General features: G+C 35.1%; 2 protein-coding genes across 4 annotated transcripts; both read left to right on the top strand.

Annotated features, from left to right (window-relative positions):
• Window positions 1-78: 78 nt before the first annotated feature.
• On the top strand, window positions 79-9,999 carry LOC128168496 (trichohyalin-like). Of its 3 annotated transcripts, XM_052834705.1 has the most exons (12): window positions 103-728; window positions 992-1,006; window positions 2,614-2,740; window positions 2,962-3,067; window positions 3,238-3,315; window positions 4,490-4,604; window positions 5,192-5,376; window positions 5,475-5,630; window positions 6,037-6,198; window positions 6,490-6,648; window positions 7,028-7,195; window positions 8,747-9,999. In XM_052834705.1, the coding sequence occupies exons 1-12, from the start codon at window positions 557-559 to the stop codon at window positions 8,957-8,959; spliced, it is 1,656 nt and encodes a 551-aa protein (XP_052690665.1). In that variant the 5' UTR covers window positions 103-556; the 3' UTR covers window positions 8,960-9,999. The 3 variants fall into 3 exon arrangements, with proteins under 3 accessions (XP_052690679.1, XP_052690665.1, XP_052690674.1); XM_052834719.1 differs by lacking the exon at window positions 992-1,006 and having other exon boundaries at window positions 79-229; XM_052834714.1 differs by lacking the exon at window positions 992-1,006 and having other exon boundaries at window positions 104-728.
• A 3,165-nt stretch (window positions 10,000-13,164) lies between these two features.
• LOC128191486 (calmodulin-like) lies at window positions 13,165-17,244 on the top strand. The gene is made up of 4 exons (XM_052863588.1): window positions 13,165-13,431; window positions 14,206-14,349; window positions 14,854-15,099; window positions 17,009-17,244. Exons 1-4 carry the CDS (start codon window positions 13,257-13,259, stop codon window positions 17,047-17,049), a joined length of 606 nt encoding a protein of 201 aa, XP_052719548.1. The 5' UTR covers window positions 13,165-13,256; the 3' UTR covers window positions 17,050-17,244.
• Window positions 17,245-17,670: the final 426 nt, after the last annotated feature.

The following is a 17,670-nucleotide window of genomic DNA, read 5'->3' as shown; positions in this document are numbered from 1 at the left end:
TCATTTTTGCTTTTAGTAATATTAACAACCACTCTACTACTGTTCAATGAATGGTCACAAATAATACAGATGCAAGAGAAGTACGAAACTACCACGCCTAGCTTTGATGTTGTTGCCTCTCAACCGATGCCGCGTCCATACATGTAAAGTTTCTCCCTCGCTATGTCTAAAACATCATCAACATTTGGCAAAGAGAAGGGTCCAAAGTCTTCACCGAAATACTTAGGAGGTTTGTAAGCTTCGTCTTTATCGGAAAAAGGGGATCATTTGCCTGTATATGTTTGCAATCCTTGCATTTCAACACTGATAGAAGATCAGCACTTTTGACATTTAGGTGCATAACATAGTCGTGTGTGTCTGCATCTATCTCATATATTTTTGAGGGGAGCTGATAAGTAGGGTATATGTCATTATTTTGCATTTTGCAAAACTTGCATCAAATTGAGTGTTATAGAGGAGCAGCACATATACATTGTCTAGCACAGTTCTTAGTTTCTGGGGGAAAAAAACATTGCATGCTTAGCTACTATCTGAAGAGTCAGTGACCTAATTAACCATGACTGAGACAGGGAGAATTAGTGAACCTATAGGTTCTCAGGGACCCGATGTCCTAGAGTGGAGCAGATCACTTCGAAGCCCCTCACCTACCCATCACAGTCATCAGAATCTGAGATCGCGTAGTCCATCGCCTTCTAGAGTCACCAGTGCTCGCTCTCATACAAAAAAAGGTAAATCTGATGCTTGGAAACCATCCAAATGGTATCACCATGTTAGATAAAGCTTCTGCTAGCTAGCTATGTTGTGTTCAACTTCTAATAGCTTCTTTTTAGTTACAAGAGTGTTCAGATATACCTATACATATATAATCACATCTTATCTGTGAAAAAATGATATTAAGGTACAAATTTAGAAATTAATATCAGAGTTTGTTCATTGTAGGCTTTTTGTGTGCAAAGTTTGCATGTTTGCATATATTCAATGTATTTTTCAGAGGATGGAAATGAAAGTATAACTTTTGTGTAGATAAGTAAATTCACCACTTATGACACAGATTTATAATAAGGATTGTGCATCGTCATTGCTTACAGATTACTCACAAATTTTATATATTATAAAAGGACTAATAGTACTAATGCAACATTATATTGAAATATAATCTGTGCATGATTTTGACAATTGATCATCTTTTGAAAAAAGACTACAGGTAAATGTCTATTAGTATTGATATTACAATATGCTATATCTTGTGTTGCTATTTCGTTCATTTGTGATGATTTTCTAATTGAAACATTGTTGGCTCTATCATTCTTATGAATAAATATTGTGTGGACATGGGGGTATTTAAGAAAATCAAAATATCAAAAACTAGTGAATGCAACTTGTTATAGTGTGTATACAAGTTACCTAGCGGTCATTGGCAAGATGATCACACCTAGCACTACATGTATCACCTGTCCCAGATCTGCACCAGATTCCAGTCCTGTACATGTATCTACATGTCTTGCACTGTACTATACTGGCGTGCAATCAGTTCTCTCTGAGTACCTTTTCTTGCCAGTACATTGTGACTTCATTTTATCAACAGATAAAATTGTAGACGAAAAATGATGTCACAATGTACTGGTGAGAACTGGTCGCACGCCAGTAGTGACATAATTATGGTTGCTCAAACCTAATATTTCCTATCTGATGCTACATGTATGTCAAAATTTTGAGCATTTAATTTCATTCAAGAACTCTGAAAAGCCTACCATAAATTATCCTTGCATAATACGCATATTTGATAATTCATACTTTTTATAAAATGTAATATTTTTTATTCTTGACATTCTCAGCATAAGTTGATTTTACCAGTGAAACTTGCATTCAGTGAATTATAATAAAAGGAAAACTTAATAGTTTGAGGAAGTTGTTTCTTTTCCGTCATATTTGAACATGTATTTATTAAAAGAATGACATGTAGAATAGGAATTCATATTCTAAGTGCTTGTGGAAGGAAGTTCAATTATATTTCATAAGTCTGTGTAGGATGAATGAGGACAAAAACATATTTCACTGTCAGTATTTTTTTGTATGAATTGTTTCACAATCACCTCTAAGATTCTGCATCAAGTTTATACAATAACATGTACTTATTACTGTATACAGAGAAATACTTTCCCCATTTCATTTTTGCCCATTTTGCCCTCTTTGTCAGTGGTCTCATTTAGAAATTGGCAAATTACAATGTCTCAAATTATCTCTCTTCAAACACAACTGTCGTTTTGGCAAATTAAAGATGGGGTAAACTGTTTGCAAGTGTACAAGGGAGAAAATTACAAACGGCAAAAATAACCCTGTATATAAAAAATTAATTTTAAAGAAATGCTTTCATTCTTGTTGAAATGTTCTCTAGTTTTATTCAGGATACACCTGTGAACCTCCTAAACATTAATAATTGAATGTTACCTTAGATCTAAAGACCTAAAATTGCTTTTCTGACTGTAGGTTTAAGTGAGGAATTTATATTTAACACAGGTGACAATTGCAGGTTTGTTTGTAGATGCCTACTTGAAAATGGTAGGACATCTAATTTGACACATACCGGTATTACCATTGTTGTTGTTTTTGTAGGTGCCTATTTGACGGAGGTCCAGCAGTCCTTGCCCACCATGTCCAGTTCCAGTAAGAAAGCCCACAAGTCCAGTAACAGCCTGAGGAAGAGCACTGGGTCACTAGCAGCCTCCCTGGGGGGATCAGGGTAAGAACACGCCCTCAAATGTCAGCCAGCACAGCAAGACATTTTTCTGAGAGATACTTATATGTTTGCATTGCTAAACAAATATTTTTTTTGAAAACCAGTAGTGAGTTATATAAAGTGGTATTTCTTGGTAAAAGAATTTGTAAAATCAAAGAACTGATGCACATCCAAGATTATGCTATTAACATTCAATTTAAAATTTGTTTTTTTCTGATTTCCAGAAATCTTAAGACCCTGAAAAGTTCTACTCTAGAAAACATAGAGGGAGAGTACATCAAGAATCTTCAGCAGCAAATCTACTTTTTAGAACTGGAGTCAAACTACTTATATCCTTTGTAATCATGTTCACATACACTACATGTAGTATTCTTTCCCTCTCCTAAGATTGTTTTACAGACTGTTGCTACATTGTATAATCCGGTAGAGTATTTGTTATGAGAGTTAAAAGATGTAGCTTGATGATTTAATAGATAATATTTTTCTTAACATGTGATACACGGGAGCAGGTGAAGAAAGCAACGGAGATGCACCCCAAAATGACTGCCGAGGCAGAGAGAATGCTGGCTAAACTCAGGGTAGGTCATTCCTGCTTTATATACAGTACTGTAGAGTAATAAAGATGTGTAACATGGCTATTTTTGCACAACACTCCAATGCTGCCTACAAAGTTTTAGGGGCAAAGATTTTAAGCATTTCTGATGATTTTGATATCAATTTTTTAAATGCCAATTTAACGAGGCCGGGTCTAATTTGTTCTGCCCTAGATTTTTGGATGAAACTTTTTACATGAATTTCTACTGATATAATTATTATTTTAAGATTGAAAAATAAGACATTTACCACACCGTTTGTTTAGGGGGTCATCTCAAAGTTTGTTAATCTTTAACATAGGACCCTATGGGATTTTGCTTGAAATGTATCAATTTTGCATATTTTTCTCATTTTTTCAAAACTTCTGCCCTAGGGATTTCTTTTTCTGTTCTACATATTAAAGTTATTGCTAAAAGGCGTCAAATGGTCAAATAAAAAAAACCGTTTACCTCCTGGTTTGTTCCAGGGGTCTTATCAAAGTTGATTTTTGTATGCCCAATTTCCCAGATTCGTCAGATAATGGCTATTTTTTATTTAACAAAGGCGAAAAAGGTGATCTATATAGTATTATTAAAACATTCAGACATATTTAAGTAATAAAAAAATATATAACATCACATATTAAGGGTCATCAATATAAAATATATGGTTACGGTCTTGAAATATATGAATTAAGCTATATTTAGGCGGGTTAAGAAAAGGTGACAGAGGGCTAGGCTTGCTGAACCCTCTTCACGTTTTCGACCCGAGCCCAAATATAGCTTATACATCGAGACATTTATGTTTATTCCACAATATAACATTATTTTTACGCATCAAACGAGATATTTTCAACAATTTTCGCTGAATATCTGCAGTTGAAACTATCACGCCATGGCGTCAACCAAGCAAAAAGATGACGTCACAATACAAATGAAACGCTGCGCGAAAGCGTGCGTACTCGTTCTGTACTCGGCCTCGTTAATTATAACATTCCTCTTTTTTTAAAATCAAGTGAATCTTAAACATGGTCAAGCTAAGAATAGTTACAATTAACAAAAGATAAATATAAACAACATAACCCATTATGCATCAACAGCAACACGGGAGTATTTAACACATCTACGTGTAACATTTGTACATAACATACACATATTCATCATTTGAAATTCATTGCAGCAAATGCAGCTGGAGATAGACGACCTTCAGTTAGAGGTCAAGAGGAAGGAGACCGACATTGCTCTTCTGAAAACGGAGAAAGAGAAGTTGATGGAGAGAGTGAGGGATGAAGAAGGTATGTGTTACGTATGACAAGATGGAGAGAGTGAGGGACAAAGAAGGTATAAATACTGTATGATAGGATGGAGAGAGTGAGGGATGAAAACGGTATGTGTTATGTATGACATGATTGAGTGAGGGATGAAGAAGGTATGTGTTATGTATGACATGATTGAGTGAGGGATGAAGAAGGTATGTGTTATGTATGACATGATTGAGTGAGGGATGAAGAAGGTATGTGTTATGTATGACATGATTGAGTGAGGGATGAAGAAGGTATGTGTTATGTATGACATGATTGAGTGAGGGATGAAGAAGGTATGTGTTATGTATGACATGATTGAGTGAGGGATGAAGAAGGTATGTGTTATGTATGACATGATTGAGTGAGGGATGAAGAAGGTATGTGTTATGTATGACATGATTGAGTGAGGGATGAAGAAGGTATGTTTTGTGTGACACAAATGAGGGACAAAGAAGGTATACTTGATGTATGACAGGATGTATTCCTAACAATTGCCTGTGAGACTTTTGAGTTTCCTTTTGTTTTGAGGATTTATTTTTTATATGAAGAAAGTAATCTCTAGAAGTTTGTTTCTATAGCCTCTAGGACGAGAGACAAAAGGATGCTGATGGATGAAATAGTACAATTAAAGAAAGACAAAGATGTCATGGAAAGAGAAATCTCTAAGCGAGATTCCCAGCTTATGGACGCCAAATCTGAACTAGACAAGAGTGCAACAGCACTGAAAAATGCTGACCTCAAAATGGAAACCCTAAGATCTCAGGTAAATTTTTATTGTCATTTTCCTAGAATGTTTGACACTTGTTTTTTTCATGATGATATTATTTATACCTGCATTTGATGTACTTTGATTACCGGTAGCTGGAACAACGAATTGAGGCTCACAATCTGGCCCAGATCACAGTGGATGAGAAGCGCTCGGAGCTGATGAGCATGGAGACTCAGCTGAGAGAGGTGGAGGACAAGTACTACAACCAATCACTGCAGCTCCAGGACAAGGTCACCAGTGATCTCAAGGTGAGAGATAGTTCAAGGTCACTAGTGATCTCAAGGTGAGATAGGTCAAGGTCACCAGTGATCTCAAGGTGAGAGATAGATCAAGGCCAACTATGATCTCAAGCTGAGAGATAGATTAAAGTAATCAGTGATCTTAAAATGAGAGTAACCAGTGATCTTAAGATGAGAGATAGGTCAAGGTCATCTAATAAATAAAAAACATTGATATTTACAATTATATTGGTCATCAATTATTGGAGTAAAACAGATCATATTTGTACAAGGTCACAAGGGGGTTTGAAGCTAAATACAGAATACTGGAATTACTCAGGCTCAGAGGAAAACCTTGTATTTCAGCCTATGATTTTAAATTACAACAACTATTTCGTTGGATTTTAGCTGAATGAACTACTATTTCTTTATTCAGGAAGAAATACAGCTATTGAGACAGAAGTTGAAGGAGACAGAAATGGCGGCGGACCAGGACCGCTTCCTGAAAGTCAAACTGTCTGAGGACAGTACAAACCTCGCCCGAGAAAACGCAGCACTGACCCAGCAGATGATGGACCTCAAAAAGCAGCTGGACAGGGTGAGATATTACCGGAGTACTAGTTTTCTATGAGTCAGAATTGAAGATACACTTGATATAAAATGATATGGCTCACAAAGTTTATTGCTTGTGAAAATATTCAAAAGTGGGGGGGGGGGGGGGGGGGGGGTGCAATACTGCAGCTTGAAACAAAGAGATTTATATTTTAAACATCAAGTTTCATGTTGGATTATCAATAAAAATCAATATATATATATACATACATACATACATACAGTCATGCACATATGTGTTGTCAGCGGTATTTCAGTGAATGTAATCTGTTTGTAGGAGAAAGCTTATAGAGAGGCTACGGAATCTCGACAGAATCAGAGCATTGCTGAGTATGTTCAGATCAAGGATCGCGAGAAGGAAGCGAGGTTTGAATTACAGCACACTCAGGAACAGCTGAAGAAGGAGCAGGAGAAGACCAGGAACCTGATGGAGAAGGTCAATGTCTTATCCTTACAAGCACGCTCTAAACAACCAGCTTCTATGTATCTACACTGCAGTTGTTAATTTGTAAACAGATATGTACATCCCATAAACAGTAAAACACACAGCATAGTGCCAGGGACAAACAAATTTTGATTTGATATAAACCTAATTCATTATTTATCCAATCAAATTTTTTTTTTAATTTAAAATTTGGGAGAATAAAAATGACTTTGTTGTAAGCATGAATTCATTCCGAGCATTTCTGCAGTGACTATGATTTACTAGTTAATCTCTGTCAGAGAAAAAGAAAAAAATCTCAAAAGTGTGGGCGAACTAATTTCACAGGTATTAACTATTTGTCATTGACTTAAACATTTGTTTTTCCTTACAGTTGTCTAAATATGAGTCTGTGTCTACGACACGTGACTTGGAGCTGAACACGAGTCGTAGTCGAGTGGCTGAGTTAGAGAGCCTACACAGCAGTGTGGACAAAGAGAACATGCAGCTACGCAAGGACAAAGTACTGCTGGTGGACCACGTGTCAGAGCTCCAGAGAAAGGTACACACATGTACACAACTGTACACACACCTGTATACAATAATGTACACACAACTGTACACAATAATGTACACATACCTGTACACAATTATGTACACACACCTGTACACAATAATGTACCCACAACTGTACACAATAATGTATACACACCTGTACACAATAATGTACACACACCTGTACACAATAATGTACACACACCTGTACACAATAATGTACACACACCTGTACACAATAATGTACACACACCTGTACACTATTATGTACACAATAATATACACACACCTGTACACAATAATGAACACAAACCTGTACACAATAATGTACACACACCTGTACACAATAATGTACACACACCTGTACACAATAATGTACCCACAACTGTACACAATAATGTACACACACCTGTACACAACAATGTAGACACACCTGTACACAACAATGTACACACAACTGTACACAATAATGTACACACAACTGTACACAATAATGTGCACACACCTGTACACAATAATGTACACACACCTGTACACAACAATGTACACACACCTGTACACAACAATGTACACACACCTGTACACAACAATGTACACACACCTGTACACAACAATGTACCCACACCTGTACACAACAATGTACACACACCTATACACAATAATGTACACACACCTGTACACAATAATGTACACACACCTGTACACAATAATGTACACACACCTGTACACAATTATGTACACAATAATATACACACACCTGTACACAATAATGAACACACATCTGTACACAATTATGTACACACACCTGTACACAATAATGTACACACACCTGTACACACACCTGTACACAATAATGTACACACACCTGTACACAATAATGTACACACACCTGTACACAACAATGTACACACACCTGTACACAATAATGTACACACACCTGTACACAATAATGTACCCACAACTGTACACAATAATGTACACACACCTGTACACAATAATGTACACACTAATGTAGAGACTAAAGTAGAGACTAATGTACATTGCTGTATATGAATAATTACATTTTTATCAAATATCAACTCAGTTCTCGGTTCTTTCTGACAAGAATTCCTAGTTATAAACAGAAAACCCAATATCAATCATGTTGGGTAATATCTAAAGATAGAATTAACGCCATCAAACTTTACAATGCATTATGTATCAGTTATAAAGAAATACATCTGTATCCAAGCAATTTTTTAACAAATAACAATAAAGTCTGGTCTCCAGTATTGGTTCTATCTTTTGATTGGATAGTCTACCCTTGATTCCAAACGCTACCGCTGTAGAAATGATGCTTTGGTAATCAATGACAGTGAACCACATGGCATAGGAATACATAGGACTACAAAAAATATCTAAAGTGTTACTACTATTTAAAATGTGAATTTTAGTAATGTAAAGAAGATTTAATTTCATTCACTAAAAGACATTTGTCTTATATAAATGAAACCCATGATCAACATTGCTCAAGTGAAATTTTTGTGTGACTAATGTTGCCCAATGAACTTGTGTTTAGATTGAGCAGAAGGACCAAGAGATCGTGTTGCTGAGGTCCCAGGTTCAGACAATGGAGTCCAAACTCAAAGACCTCGAGCACCTGAACTCGCTTGAGTCGACCGTCCAGAGCCAGAAGTGGGAGGAGTTTGAGAAGCTCGCTGAGAACATGAGGACCCTGTCTCACTCCATGGCCCACCCACCCCTCTCCAACTCCAGGGTTATGCAGTACTAAGGTCAAGGGTCATAGGACAAAGGTCATGGGTCACAGTAAAGAGGTTGTAGGTCACACAGAGAGTTCCTTATTATGTATTTGTTCTGTTGGATTTTAAGTTGTTAGAATAGGGTTATATATTTGACAAAATATGATTGATTGCTTACATCTGCTTGAATGGTAATTAAAATTGTTAATAACCAAAATTAAGAATGTGGTTTTCAAATGATAATTTATTTTAAAAAATTATTTAATGTAGTTCTTTTAGATTAAAATTTGAAATGTTGTAAGAGAAATGATAAGCAATGAGTTTGAAGAATCAGTCAGGTTGGTTCAATATATTGAATACCATAGGAACGAAACAGGAACATCTTAGGATAGATATCTATAGTTTATTTAAGTTATAACAGAGTCTTGTTAAAAACAAACAATAGTATGTAGAAGAGAGTAGAGAGATCAAATCTGGCACATATTTTAATATCTACTAATAGTGATATACTCGGTACTTTGTGTTTATTTATACATTGTACAAAGCCGCCCACTAAAGTCTGATAATCGGTATTTCTGCATCCATTGTTAATTTACGGGTCTTCTTATATAGAAATCTCCCTGATGTTTGTTTGAAATGATTGGTTACCGTTATACGGATCACATGACTAAATTTGATCACATGGAATGATTTGGATAAAATGATTGGTTACCGTTAGATGTACCACGTGACCGATCACCATGACGTCACTGCCAAGAAAGATCCTGTCATTCACATTCAGAGGATGCATCAAAGTTAAACATTGATGGAACAAATAAACATTTAACACAAATTATTATTGACTTTTGAGCGTAAATGAATTTTAATTTTTTTTTTGTTAGTTTTAATTAACATTTTACATGTATTGATTTTAATTATGATAATTTTTTGTTTCTTTCTGTGATAGTTACCAGTAATCATACGATATATGTAAATCCGTCCATGTTGTTACCACTACGAATTCATCATATATATATTTATGGCTTTTTGAACAAGCGTGAAGAGATAGTTACAATAAAGGAAGAAAATTAAATCTTGTTTTGTGTATTTATTTACTATGAAATGGAACTGTTGATGTTTACTTAACCCCAATAGTATTTCACAATTTAAATACCTGGCTGAAAACCTGTACACAAATACTTAAACCCACCCCAATCAATGTCCGTAGGGGCACACATACTTCTTTACATCTATTCATCGTTTATGCAGGTTTCAAAAGCTTCTACATTATCATTCTTCAATGAGTTCAGTTAAACGTTCAATGAAGATACAATGTAACTGTATACATTGTATATAGAGCTGGTCAGGGGCTGGGGCCCTATATTCAGTACAAAGACTATTGACAAGTTTCAATTGTATATTTGAATTTTGATGTAATAATTCGAATTCGTATAAAATCGAAAGGTCAGAGATGTTTATAATTGGATTGACGCCACAGTAGTCCAACATTCACCAAGCCGGCAGTGTTGTCCCAATTGCGTGTACATTACTGAAAAAGTTCTTAGTTTTGGACGAAAACAGTCACCGTCACGGTAACTTACTATGAGTTTTCATTTGCTTTGCTGGTCTTGATCAAATTTTTAAGGATAACGTCGTTTTTGTAATTAACCACAACGTCATACGTATATTGTATACGAGAGACGAATTGACATAAAACAAAACGATTTTCTTGATGATTTACTCGTAATAATTCCAGTGTCTTTTTTAAATATATATGAAAATTTATTCTTCTTTAAAAGTGGATGTTTGTGTTGAATAATAAAACGCCGAAATACATAGTGAATCGATGTTGTATTGTACATATAAATGTTTATCGGTCAACAGCTGCACAGATCATAGACGTAAGTTTTCCGTATATCAAACGAGTCAAAATTATTAAGAATTGCCATCAACTACTACTTCTTCATGTTTTTAACAAAATGTATTTCGCCACTCCATCGTCACCAAAGTTCTCAAATCATTAACTTATTGCTCAGACTTGTGGCTGAGTATTGACTTGAGGAAATTTGGTGACGGGATAATTGAATTTCCTCTTGATAGAAATTTTGTTACTGTCATAAAATATATATACCTAGGCCAAATGCATATGAATTCAGCTTTAAGCTCACAATTTTCCCGGCGTCTTTCGTTGTTGGTGTTGCCTTTCTCTTTGTTGTATTTTTTTCTCATTTTCATCTTCTCCAGAACCATGAGACCGTGATTTCAATAAAACCGGATACAAACATCTTTAGGTAATGGGCGTTCAGGCTCATAGAAGAGATAAGCAGTAAAGAAAAAAAACGGGGTTAAATGTTCTATAAGAATCGTCTCATCGGAACCACAATTCTTTATATTCTTGTATCATAAGTTTACATAAACTCTTGACATATACGTGTATGGTAGATTTAACTTTTTTTTGAAATCATAACCGTAGCGCTCAGGACAGACCGAGACGGGAATTAGGTGTTCAGCATAGAATAAAATGTAAAAGAAAAAAAAAAACAAATTTCTGAAGAAGTAAGCTAGGATACATCGTCGGAAACCACTGCCATTATGTACGGTCCCATTGGCGGATCCAGAGGGGGGGTTTATATGTAAACCATTATGTAAATGCACAACTTTTCAAAACTTTCTTGAATATGATCGCATCTGTACTAGTGCCGGGTGAGGTTGGGCACCCATTACAGAGGTCACATCAAGTTCCCTGGGACGACTATTGCTTGTACAATTGTATTACACATGTACAATCTATTCAGCAGATAAAGTATCCCCTTGTTTTGTCATATCCTATCATTTAGACCTTTATTTAAGAAGGCGATCGATAGAAATCAAAATCGATAAATAGTTCAGAATTTAAACATCAAAGACATAACAAAATTACCAAAAAACTCGTATTTATAATAGCTTGTCGTAATAAGTCTGAATCATTTTTTTTTTGTTTTTTAGTTTCTTTCTATTAAGCATAGACGCACGTTCTCATTGCTGGAGACTTGGTTTTTTTCTAAGGCTAGAAATTGTGCAAATCTTCCTTACCTAACCCAAAACGCTTAATAAATGCAGTGCACTCTGATATTGAAATAGGTATGAAATACATGTAGATATTGACGAGATAACTGTTAAAAAATTTACGCACAGAAAACGTTCAAAAGGCCTTGTTTATTGACAAATAATGAATTTTGCACGTATTGATTATCATCAATTGGAATCCCCCCCCCCCCTTTTCCAAATTGCTGGATCCGCCTCTGGGTCCTCTCCCATCTGATCGGGAAGAAGAGCTACAGTATACGCAGACTCTAGACGCTGCGCTATAAATAAATTTACGGAATTTTCATATTAAGGCATGTCGTTCCTCTGTGTGTTAGATAAAAAGGAAAAAAGAAGGGAGTTATCCATTAAACGAACATATAGAAAATGCACAGAAAGATCTGAAGACTCCGGTATTACGATATTTCAGATGGTCAAAATCTACATTTAGATAATATTTTATCTTCGACCACATCGACAGATAGCAAACAAAAGTTCAAATCACAGATATTAAGCACTAGTTAAAATTAAAGATATCAAGAAATCGTTCAAATTACAGATTTCAAGAAATAGTACAACACTTCAAATACATTTGTATATAGGAATAGTTCAATTTACAGATATCAAGGAATAGTTCAAGTTACAGATACCAACCAATAGTTCAATCTATAGATATCAAGCAATATGTCATGTTGTAAATTTTGAATTTACTGGGTCTGTGTAAATACAAAATTTACAACATGGCAAATAGTTCAAATTACAAATATCAAGAAATAGTTAAAAAATATAGATAACAAGGAATACTTTACAGACTTCTATGTAGCAGTTATCAAGCAATACATGTATCTACAAAAATCTATCAATACATCCCATCAACAGATATTTATAGCTGCAGTATTTTCATAGATCCATTATCCATTACTTCTACAAATGTCTAGAAAGGTAGTAAAAATCATGCATTTATAATTGTGAAACTCATGTAATGTTGATATTCTAACCTTTTAACTGAGACCAATTAAACTAGTCTGAACAACTTAATTGTAATTATAGCCCTTCCATTAAATAATAGTACTCTAAGAGCTTTAAACAGAGGATTTTCCATGCGCCTGACTTGGAATCTTGATTGTGTATTGCTTTCACTTGACTTGTCTCCGCTATAATCACGTTAACCTCTGTGTATTGTATAAAGGTTTCATATGGGTTAGAAGCTCATATGGTTAAGTTGGTCAGGACGGAGGGAGGTAGCACGCACACGACCTTATAATATATAGAACTCTATTTCAATGAATGACAGATTCTAACATGGAAAGTCCCTCTGTTGCTCAGTTTAAGAAACCAGAGAGAAACACGGAGAGTCCGTCTGTTGCCCTGACTAGAAAACGGGAGAGAAGAAAGAAATCTGTGATACCGTTCTTAAAGAAACCAAGGAAACCTGCCGGGATGCCGGAGGAGCAATTCGAAGGTAGGGTAATTTTCCGCTAAGAACTTTTGAAACACTCACTGCATTTCGAATGCTGCAACTTATTACTCGCACAAAGCCAGACTTTTGGTCTGGTATCGTCTTTCCTTCTGACAGAGTAAAACATAACCTAATATTAATTAATCCGTGTTTACAAAGGAGACAAACGATTTCTAGTTTATTTAAGTTTTAATTAAAACTTGTATCTCGGTCATATATTTGTAAACATAGACATTAGTTTTAAGTGCAAATACAGTATAAATATCAGTCAAATAAAACATATCCGGATTTATTATCCATGTTTTGGAAAATCACGCGAGATTGCGGATCTAGAGGTTGGGGGGAGGGGGGTTCCAGACCCATTGCATAATCAAATTTACTTTATAAAATTACCCAAAAATATGCGTCATACCCCTTGAAAACTCAAATAACCGTCGGACCCCCTTTGGAAAATTTTTCTGGATCAGCGGATGGAATCAAATACGGCACTAGTTGCTTGAATCTTATGACCCGATATTTATTGGCGATCTGTTGTATTCAGTTGTAGAAATTTATTTACAGAGCTTACAGAACTTTGCAGTTGAAATTTAAACTCACTGAACAGAGCTAGTAGCAATGTCATTTTATGGACTCTACTACAAATGTGCCATATTTTATATAAAATTAACTACTTTTCAAAATATTCCTTAGGTCTTGCAGTTGTCGTTTTTCTAGATAAACTCTTCAATTTTGGTCATAGATATAAACTATACAATTAGTGTTTTGTTTTCATGGCAGAAATTGTGAACACCTTTTACCTGATTGACTCGAATGAAGATGGCCGACTGTCAAAGAAGGAGCTGAATGACGCCGCCTTTCTGATCGGTCTGAATCCTACAACCAAGGAGCTGGACGCCTGGTGGAAGGAGGCCGATATCAACGGTCAGTCAAAACATAAAGCTCAGATATCTTCTTATAATAATTTATTCATAATGTATCTACATAAATAATGCAAAGGTCAGTCAGAAATCAAAACAGCTGGCTATCGATTGGACTTAATTAATAGGTTTCTAGTTGTGTGAATTAAGTCATGTATCAAATCATCCTGCTTATATTTTTTTTTTACTTTATTATAACAGCATATCAAAATAAGTGTGTAGTCAGACAATAGAACATCACACATAGATATCCAGTAAACAGGGTCTTAACAAGTATACATGAATGGTAATTCAGATATCCCAATGTATTGCTTTGATATCATTTTGACCTCATAATTAAAATATCAACATGTGTATAGATCAATGGCCAGTCTGATATCAAAATAGCCATGTCTTTATGACATTATTAATACGGTATTCACACGTATACCGGTAATCAAGGATCATTCAGATATCAATATTGATCGAACTAGTTAAGATATCGTCATGGTAACATCGTTGTTTGTAGGGGATGGATTCATCTCATTGGATGAGTATGCCAAGGTCATGACCTCAAATTTCGTGTCAATCGACATCGAGCGGGAACGGATGAAGGCGGCCTTTAATCTTCTGGACCGGAACAACGACGGCCGGATATCGCTAAGCGAGTTCCGGGTCGTCATGATGTACAACAACAACGAGATGACGGAAGAGAAAGTGGAGGAACTGTTCAAAGAGGTGGACTCCTCGGGCAAAGGTTACCTGGATTACGAAGGTATATTATTAGTCTAGCTATGTCAACTTGGATTAGGAAGGTATATCATTAGTCTATCTATGTCTACCTGGATTAGGAAGGTATATCAACAATCTATCTATGTCTAAATGAATTACGAAGGTATATCATTATTCTAGCTATGTCTACCTGGATTACGAAGGTGTATCATCAGTCTAGCTATGTCTAACTAGATTACGAAGGTGTATCATCAGTCTAGCTATGTCTACCTGGATTACGAAGGTGTATCATCAGTCTAGCTATGTCTAACTAGATTACGAAGGTATATCATCAGTCTAGCTATGTCTACCTGGATTACGAAGGTATATTATTAGTCTAGCTATGTCTACCTGGATTACGAAGGTATATCATTAGTCTAGCTATGTCTACCTGGTTTACGAAGGTATATCATCAGTCTAGCTATGTCTACCTGGATTACGAAGGTATTTCACCAGTCTAGCTATGTCTATACCTGAATTATGAAGGTATATCATTAGTCTAGCTATGTCTACCTGGATTATGAAGGTGTATCATTAGTCTAGCTATGTCTACCTGGATTATGAAGGTGTATCATTAGTCTAGCTATATCCACCTGAATTATAAAGGTATGTTAGCAGTCTCCATACAGTCTTAGCGGGATTATACGATGTAAAGATATTCCACCAGTCTGCCAAAGGTTACCCGAATGATGCATTAGCTGAGCTATTATACTAAGTACCTAGATTGTGTACGAGTATATGTCATAAGTCGACTTTTTGTTACCTGGGTTATTGAGGTTTATCATCAGTCAAGCTCCAGTGTTAACTGTTTCAGAAGGTATTTCATCAATAAGTTCAACACAAGATTAAAGAGGTACGTCAAAAGTGTAGCAAGTATTATTTGAATGAATTAGGAAGGTCTGCCATCAGCCTAGCTAGGGTTACGTGGATTAAGAAGTCATACGCCATCAGCATATTAAGAGTTGCGTGGAATATGAAGGTATGTCATCGATCTGGTTAGGGCTACCTGGAAGTCAAATTCTTTTACAATTTATTTTACAAATTTAGAAAAAAAAATTACTGTACATGTAGAATATCAATATGTTTTCAACGTTTGTTAAGTTGCTTTTATTTTTGCCATAAAATACATGTACATTTCAAATGCAAAATATTCAGAGACAATTTTATACCTTACAATCGTTTGGTGGCATTGTTTACTTTTGTGCAATACACTTTGTAAACAAATATAGCGACTTGCAAGGATAGTTATAGACTTCTATAAGTGACTGTAAATATTATTGAAAGAGATCAGCAGTTTATAAGCATTAATCGGATTAATGGGATTAACAAATCTTTTAAAATTTATCACATGTTATCCAATGTTTGATTTAAGAAATCAAAGATTATGTGATTCAAAATGCATACTATGAATAACCTTTTATGTTCGTACTCGTTACAACTCAAATGAACATAAATAATTCATAAAATAAATAACAACACAGATATAGATGCAGAAGCGCTTTAAGGAGTACAGTTTAATAATTACAATTGATAATATATTGAGCTACATTGTAAGCTATTCAAAGTGCATGAATATATATATGCAACATATATTGAAATCCGAATATGAATAAAAAGAGAAGTTATTGCATGTAGTATAAATTTGGCATGTTTTATATTATATAAATAGTGCCTGTTTGGGAGGGTAACAGTTGAAATTGACACCCCGAGAAAACCATTGTCAACCGACGCGAAGCCTTCGGGCTTTATTGGATTTGATCACGCCCCAACCAAAATTATCACCTCATAATACTCAAAGAATGATTCCTTATTCCTTATATATAGCATGAAGACCCTTATTTCATTTAATGATTTTTTTTATTCTTTCCTTGAACTTTTTAAGTGTTTTCAAATGTGTTTGTTGTTTGTTTCAGATTTCATCAACAGTCACATTTGTTCCGTCGTCTTTCAATGACTTTGTTTACGCCATGGAGATTGTGTGGCGGTCGCCATTATAAACGTGGAAAGGAATGTTCAAGTTACGCTGCAATATTGTTTAACGATTGCTTATTACAATGTGAACTTTATACTTTAACTGAATCATATATTTTATCAATATCTATGTGCCTCATGTATTACTATAGGAAAATAAATGAGTATGTTTCGTTTTGATACTTTTTGTTTATGAGCTGAGCAGTGGAGTCGTACATATACAAATGAAATCGGGAGTTTTAGTCTTAAGAATTATATTTACATCCACTGATTATGAATCCTTCTGGGTTTTTTTTTACACTGAATTTGATTGTAATTTATAGCTTTATAGAAACTGACAGAATTAAAATCTACACTACAGTTTATCGATCTTTCAAAATCTTCAGCAACGTAAAGATAATCACGGACTGCATGAAATAACCATGTTGATGTCAGACTCCAAATTCCAACAGAGGACGATTTGTCTGTTTCTTTTATCTATCGAACTGATCTTCATTAACAACAATTTAGCTAGTTTACTAACAATTTATGATTAGTTTAATAAGTTTTAAAAAGAAAATTGTAAATATGAATAATAAAATGCTATATTTGATAATCCATGCGG

Source organism: Crassostrea angulata, chromosome 1, assembly GCF_025612915.1.
Source record: "Crassostrea angulata isolate pt1a10 chromosome 1, ASM2561291v2, whole genome shotgun sequence".
Taxonomy (NCBI): Eukaryota; Metazoa; Mollusca; class Bivalvia; order Ostreida; family Ostreidae; genus Magallana; species Magallana angulata.
The sequence above is the reverse complement of the archived record's forward strand: the minus strand, read 5'-3'. Positions and strand labels throughout refer to the sequence as shown.

Excerpts from the sequence above, each read along its gene's own strand:
- LOC128168496 (XM_052834705.1), top strand. The coding sequence starts at position 557 with ATGACTGAGACAGGGAGAATTAGTGAACCTATAGGTTCTCAGGGACCC. Across the intron at positions 3,068-3,237 it reads AACTGGAGTCAAACTACTTA|CGGGAGCAGGTGAAGAAAGC; the intron begins TATCCTTTGTAA and ends ACATGTGATACA. Across the intron at positions 3,316-4,489 it reads GAATGCTGGCTAAACTCAGG|CAAATGCAGCTGGAGATAGA; the intron begins GTAGGTCATTCC and ends AATTCATTGCAG.
- LOC128191486 (XM_052863588.1), top strand. The coding sequence starts at position 13,257 with ATGACAGATTCTAACATGGAAAGTCCCTCTGTTGCTCAGTTTAAGAAA. Across the intron at positions 13,432-14,205 it reads GCCGGAGGAGCAATTCGAAG|AAATTGTGAACACCTTTTAC; the intron begins GTAGGGTAATTT and ends TTTTCATGGCAG. Across the intron at positions 14,350-14,853 it reads GAAGGAGGCCGATATCAACG|GGGATGGATTCATCTCATTG; the intron begins GTCAGTCAAAAC and ends CGTTGTTTGTAG.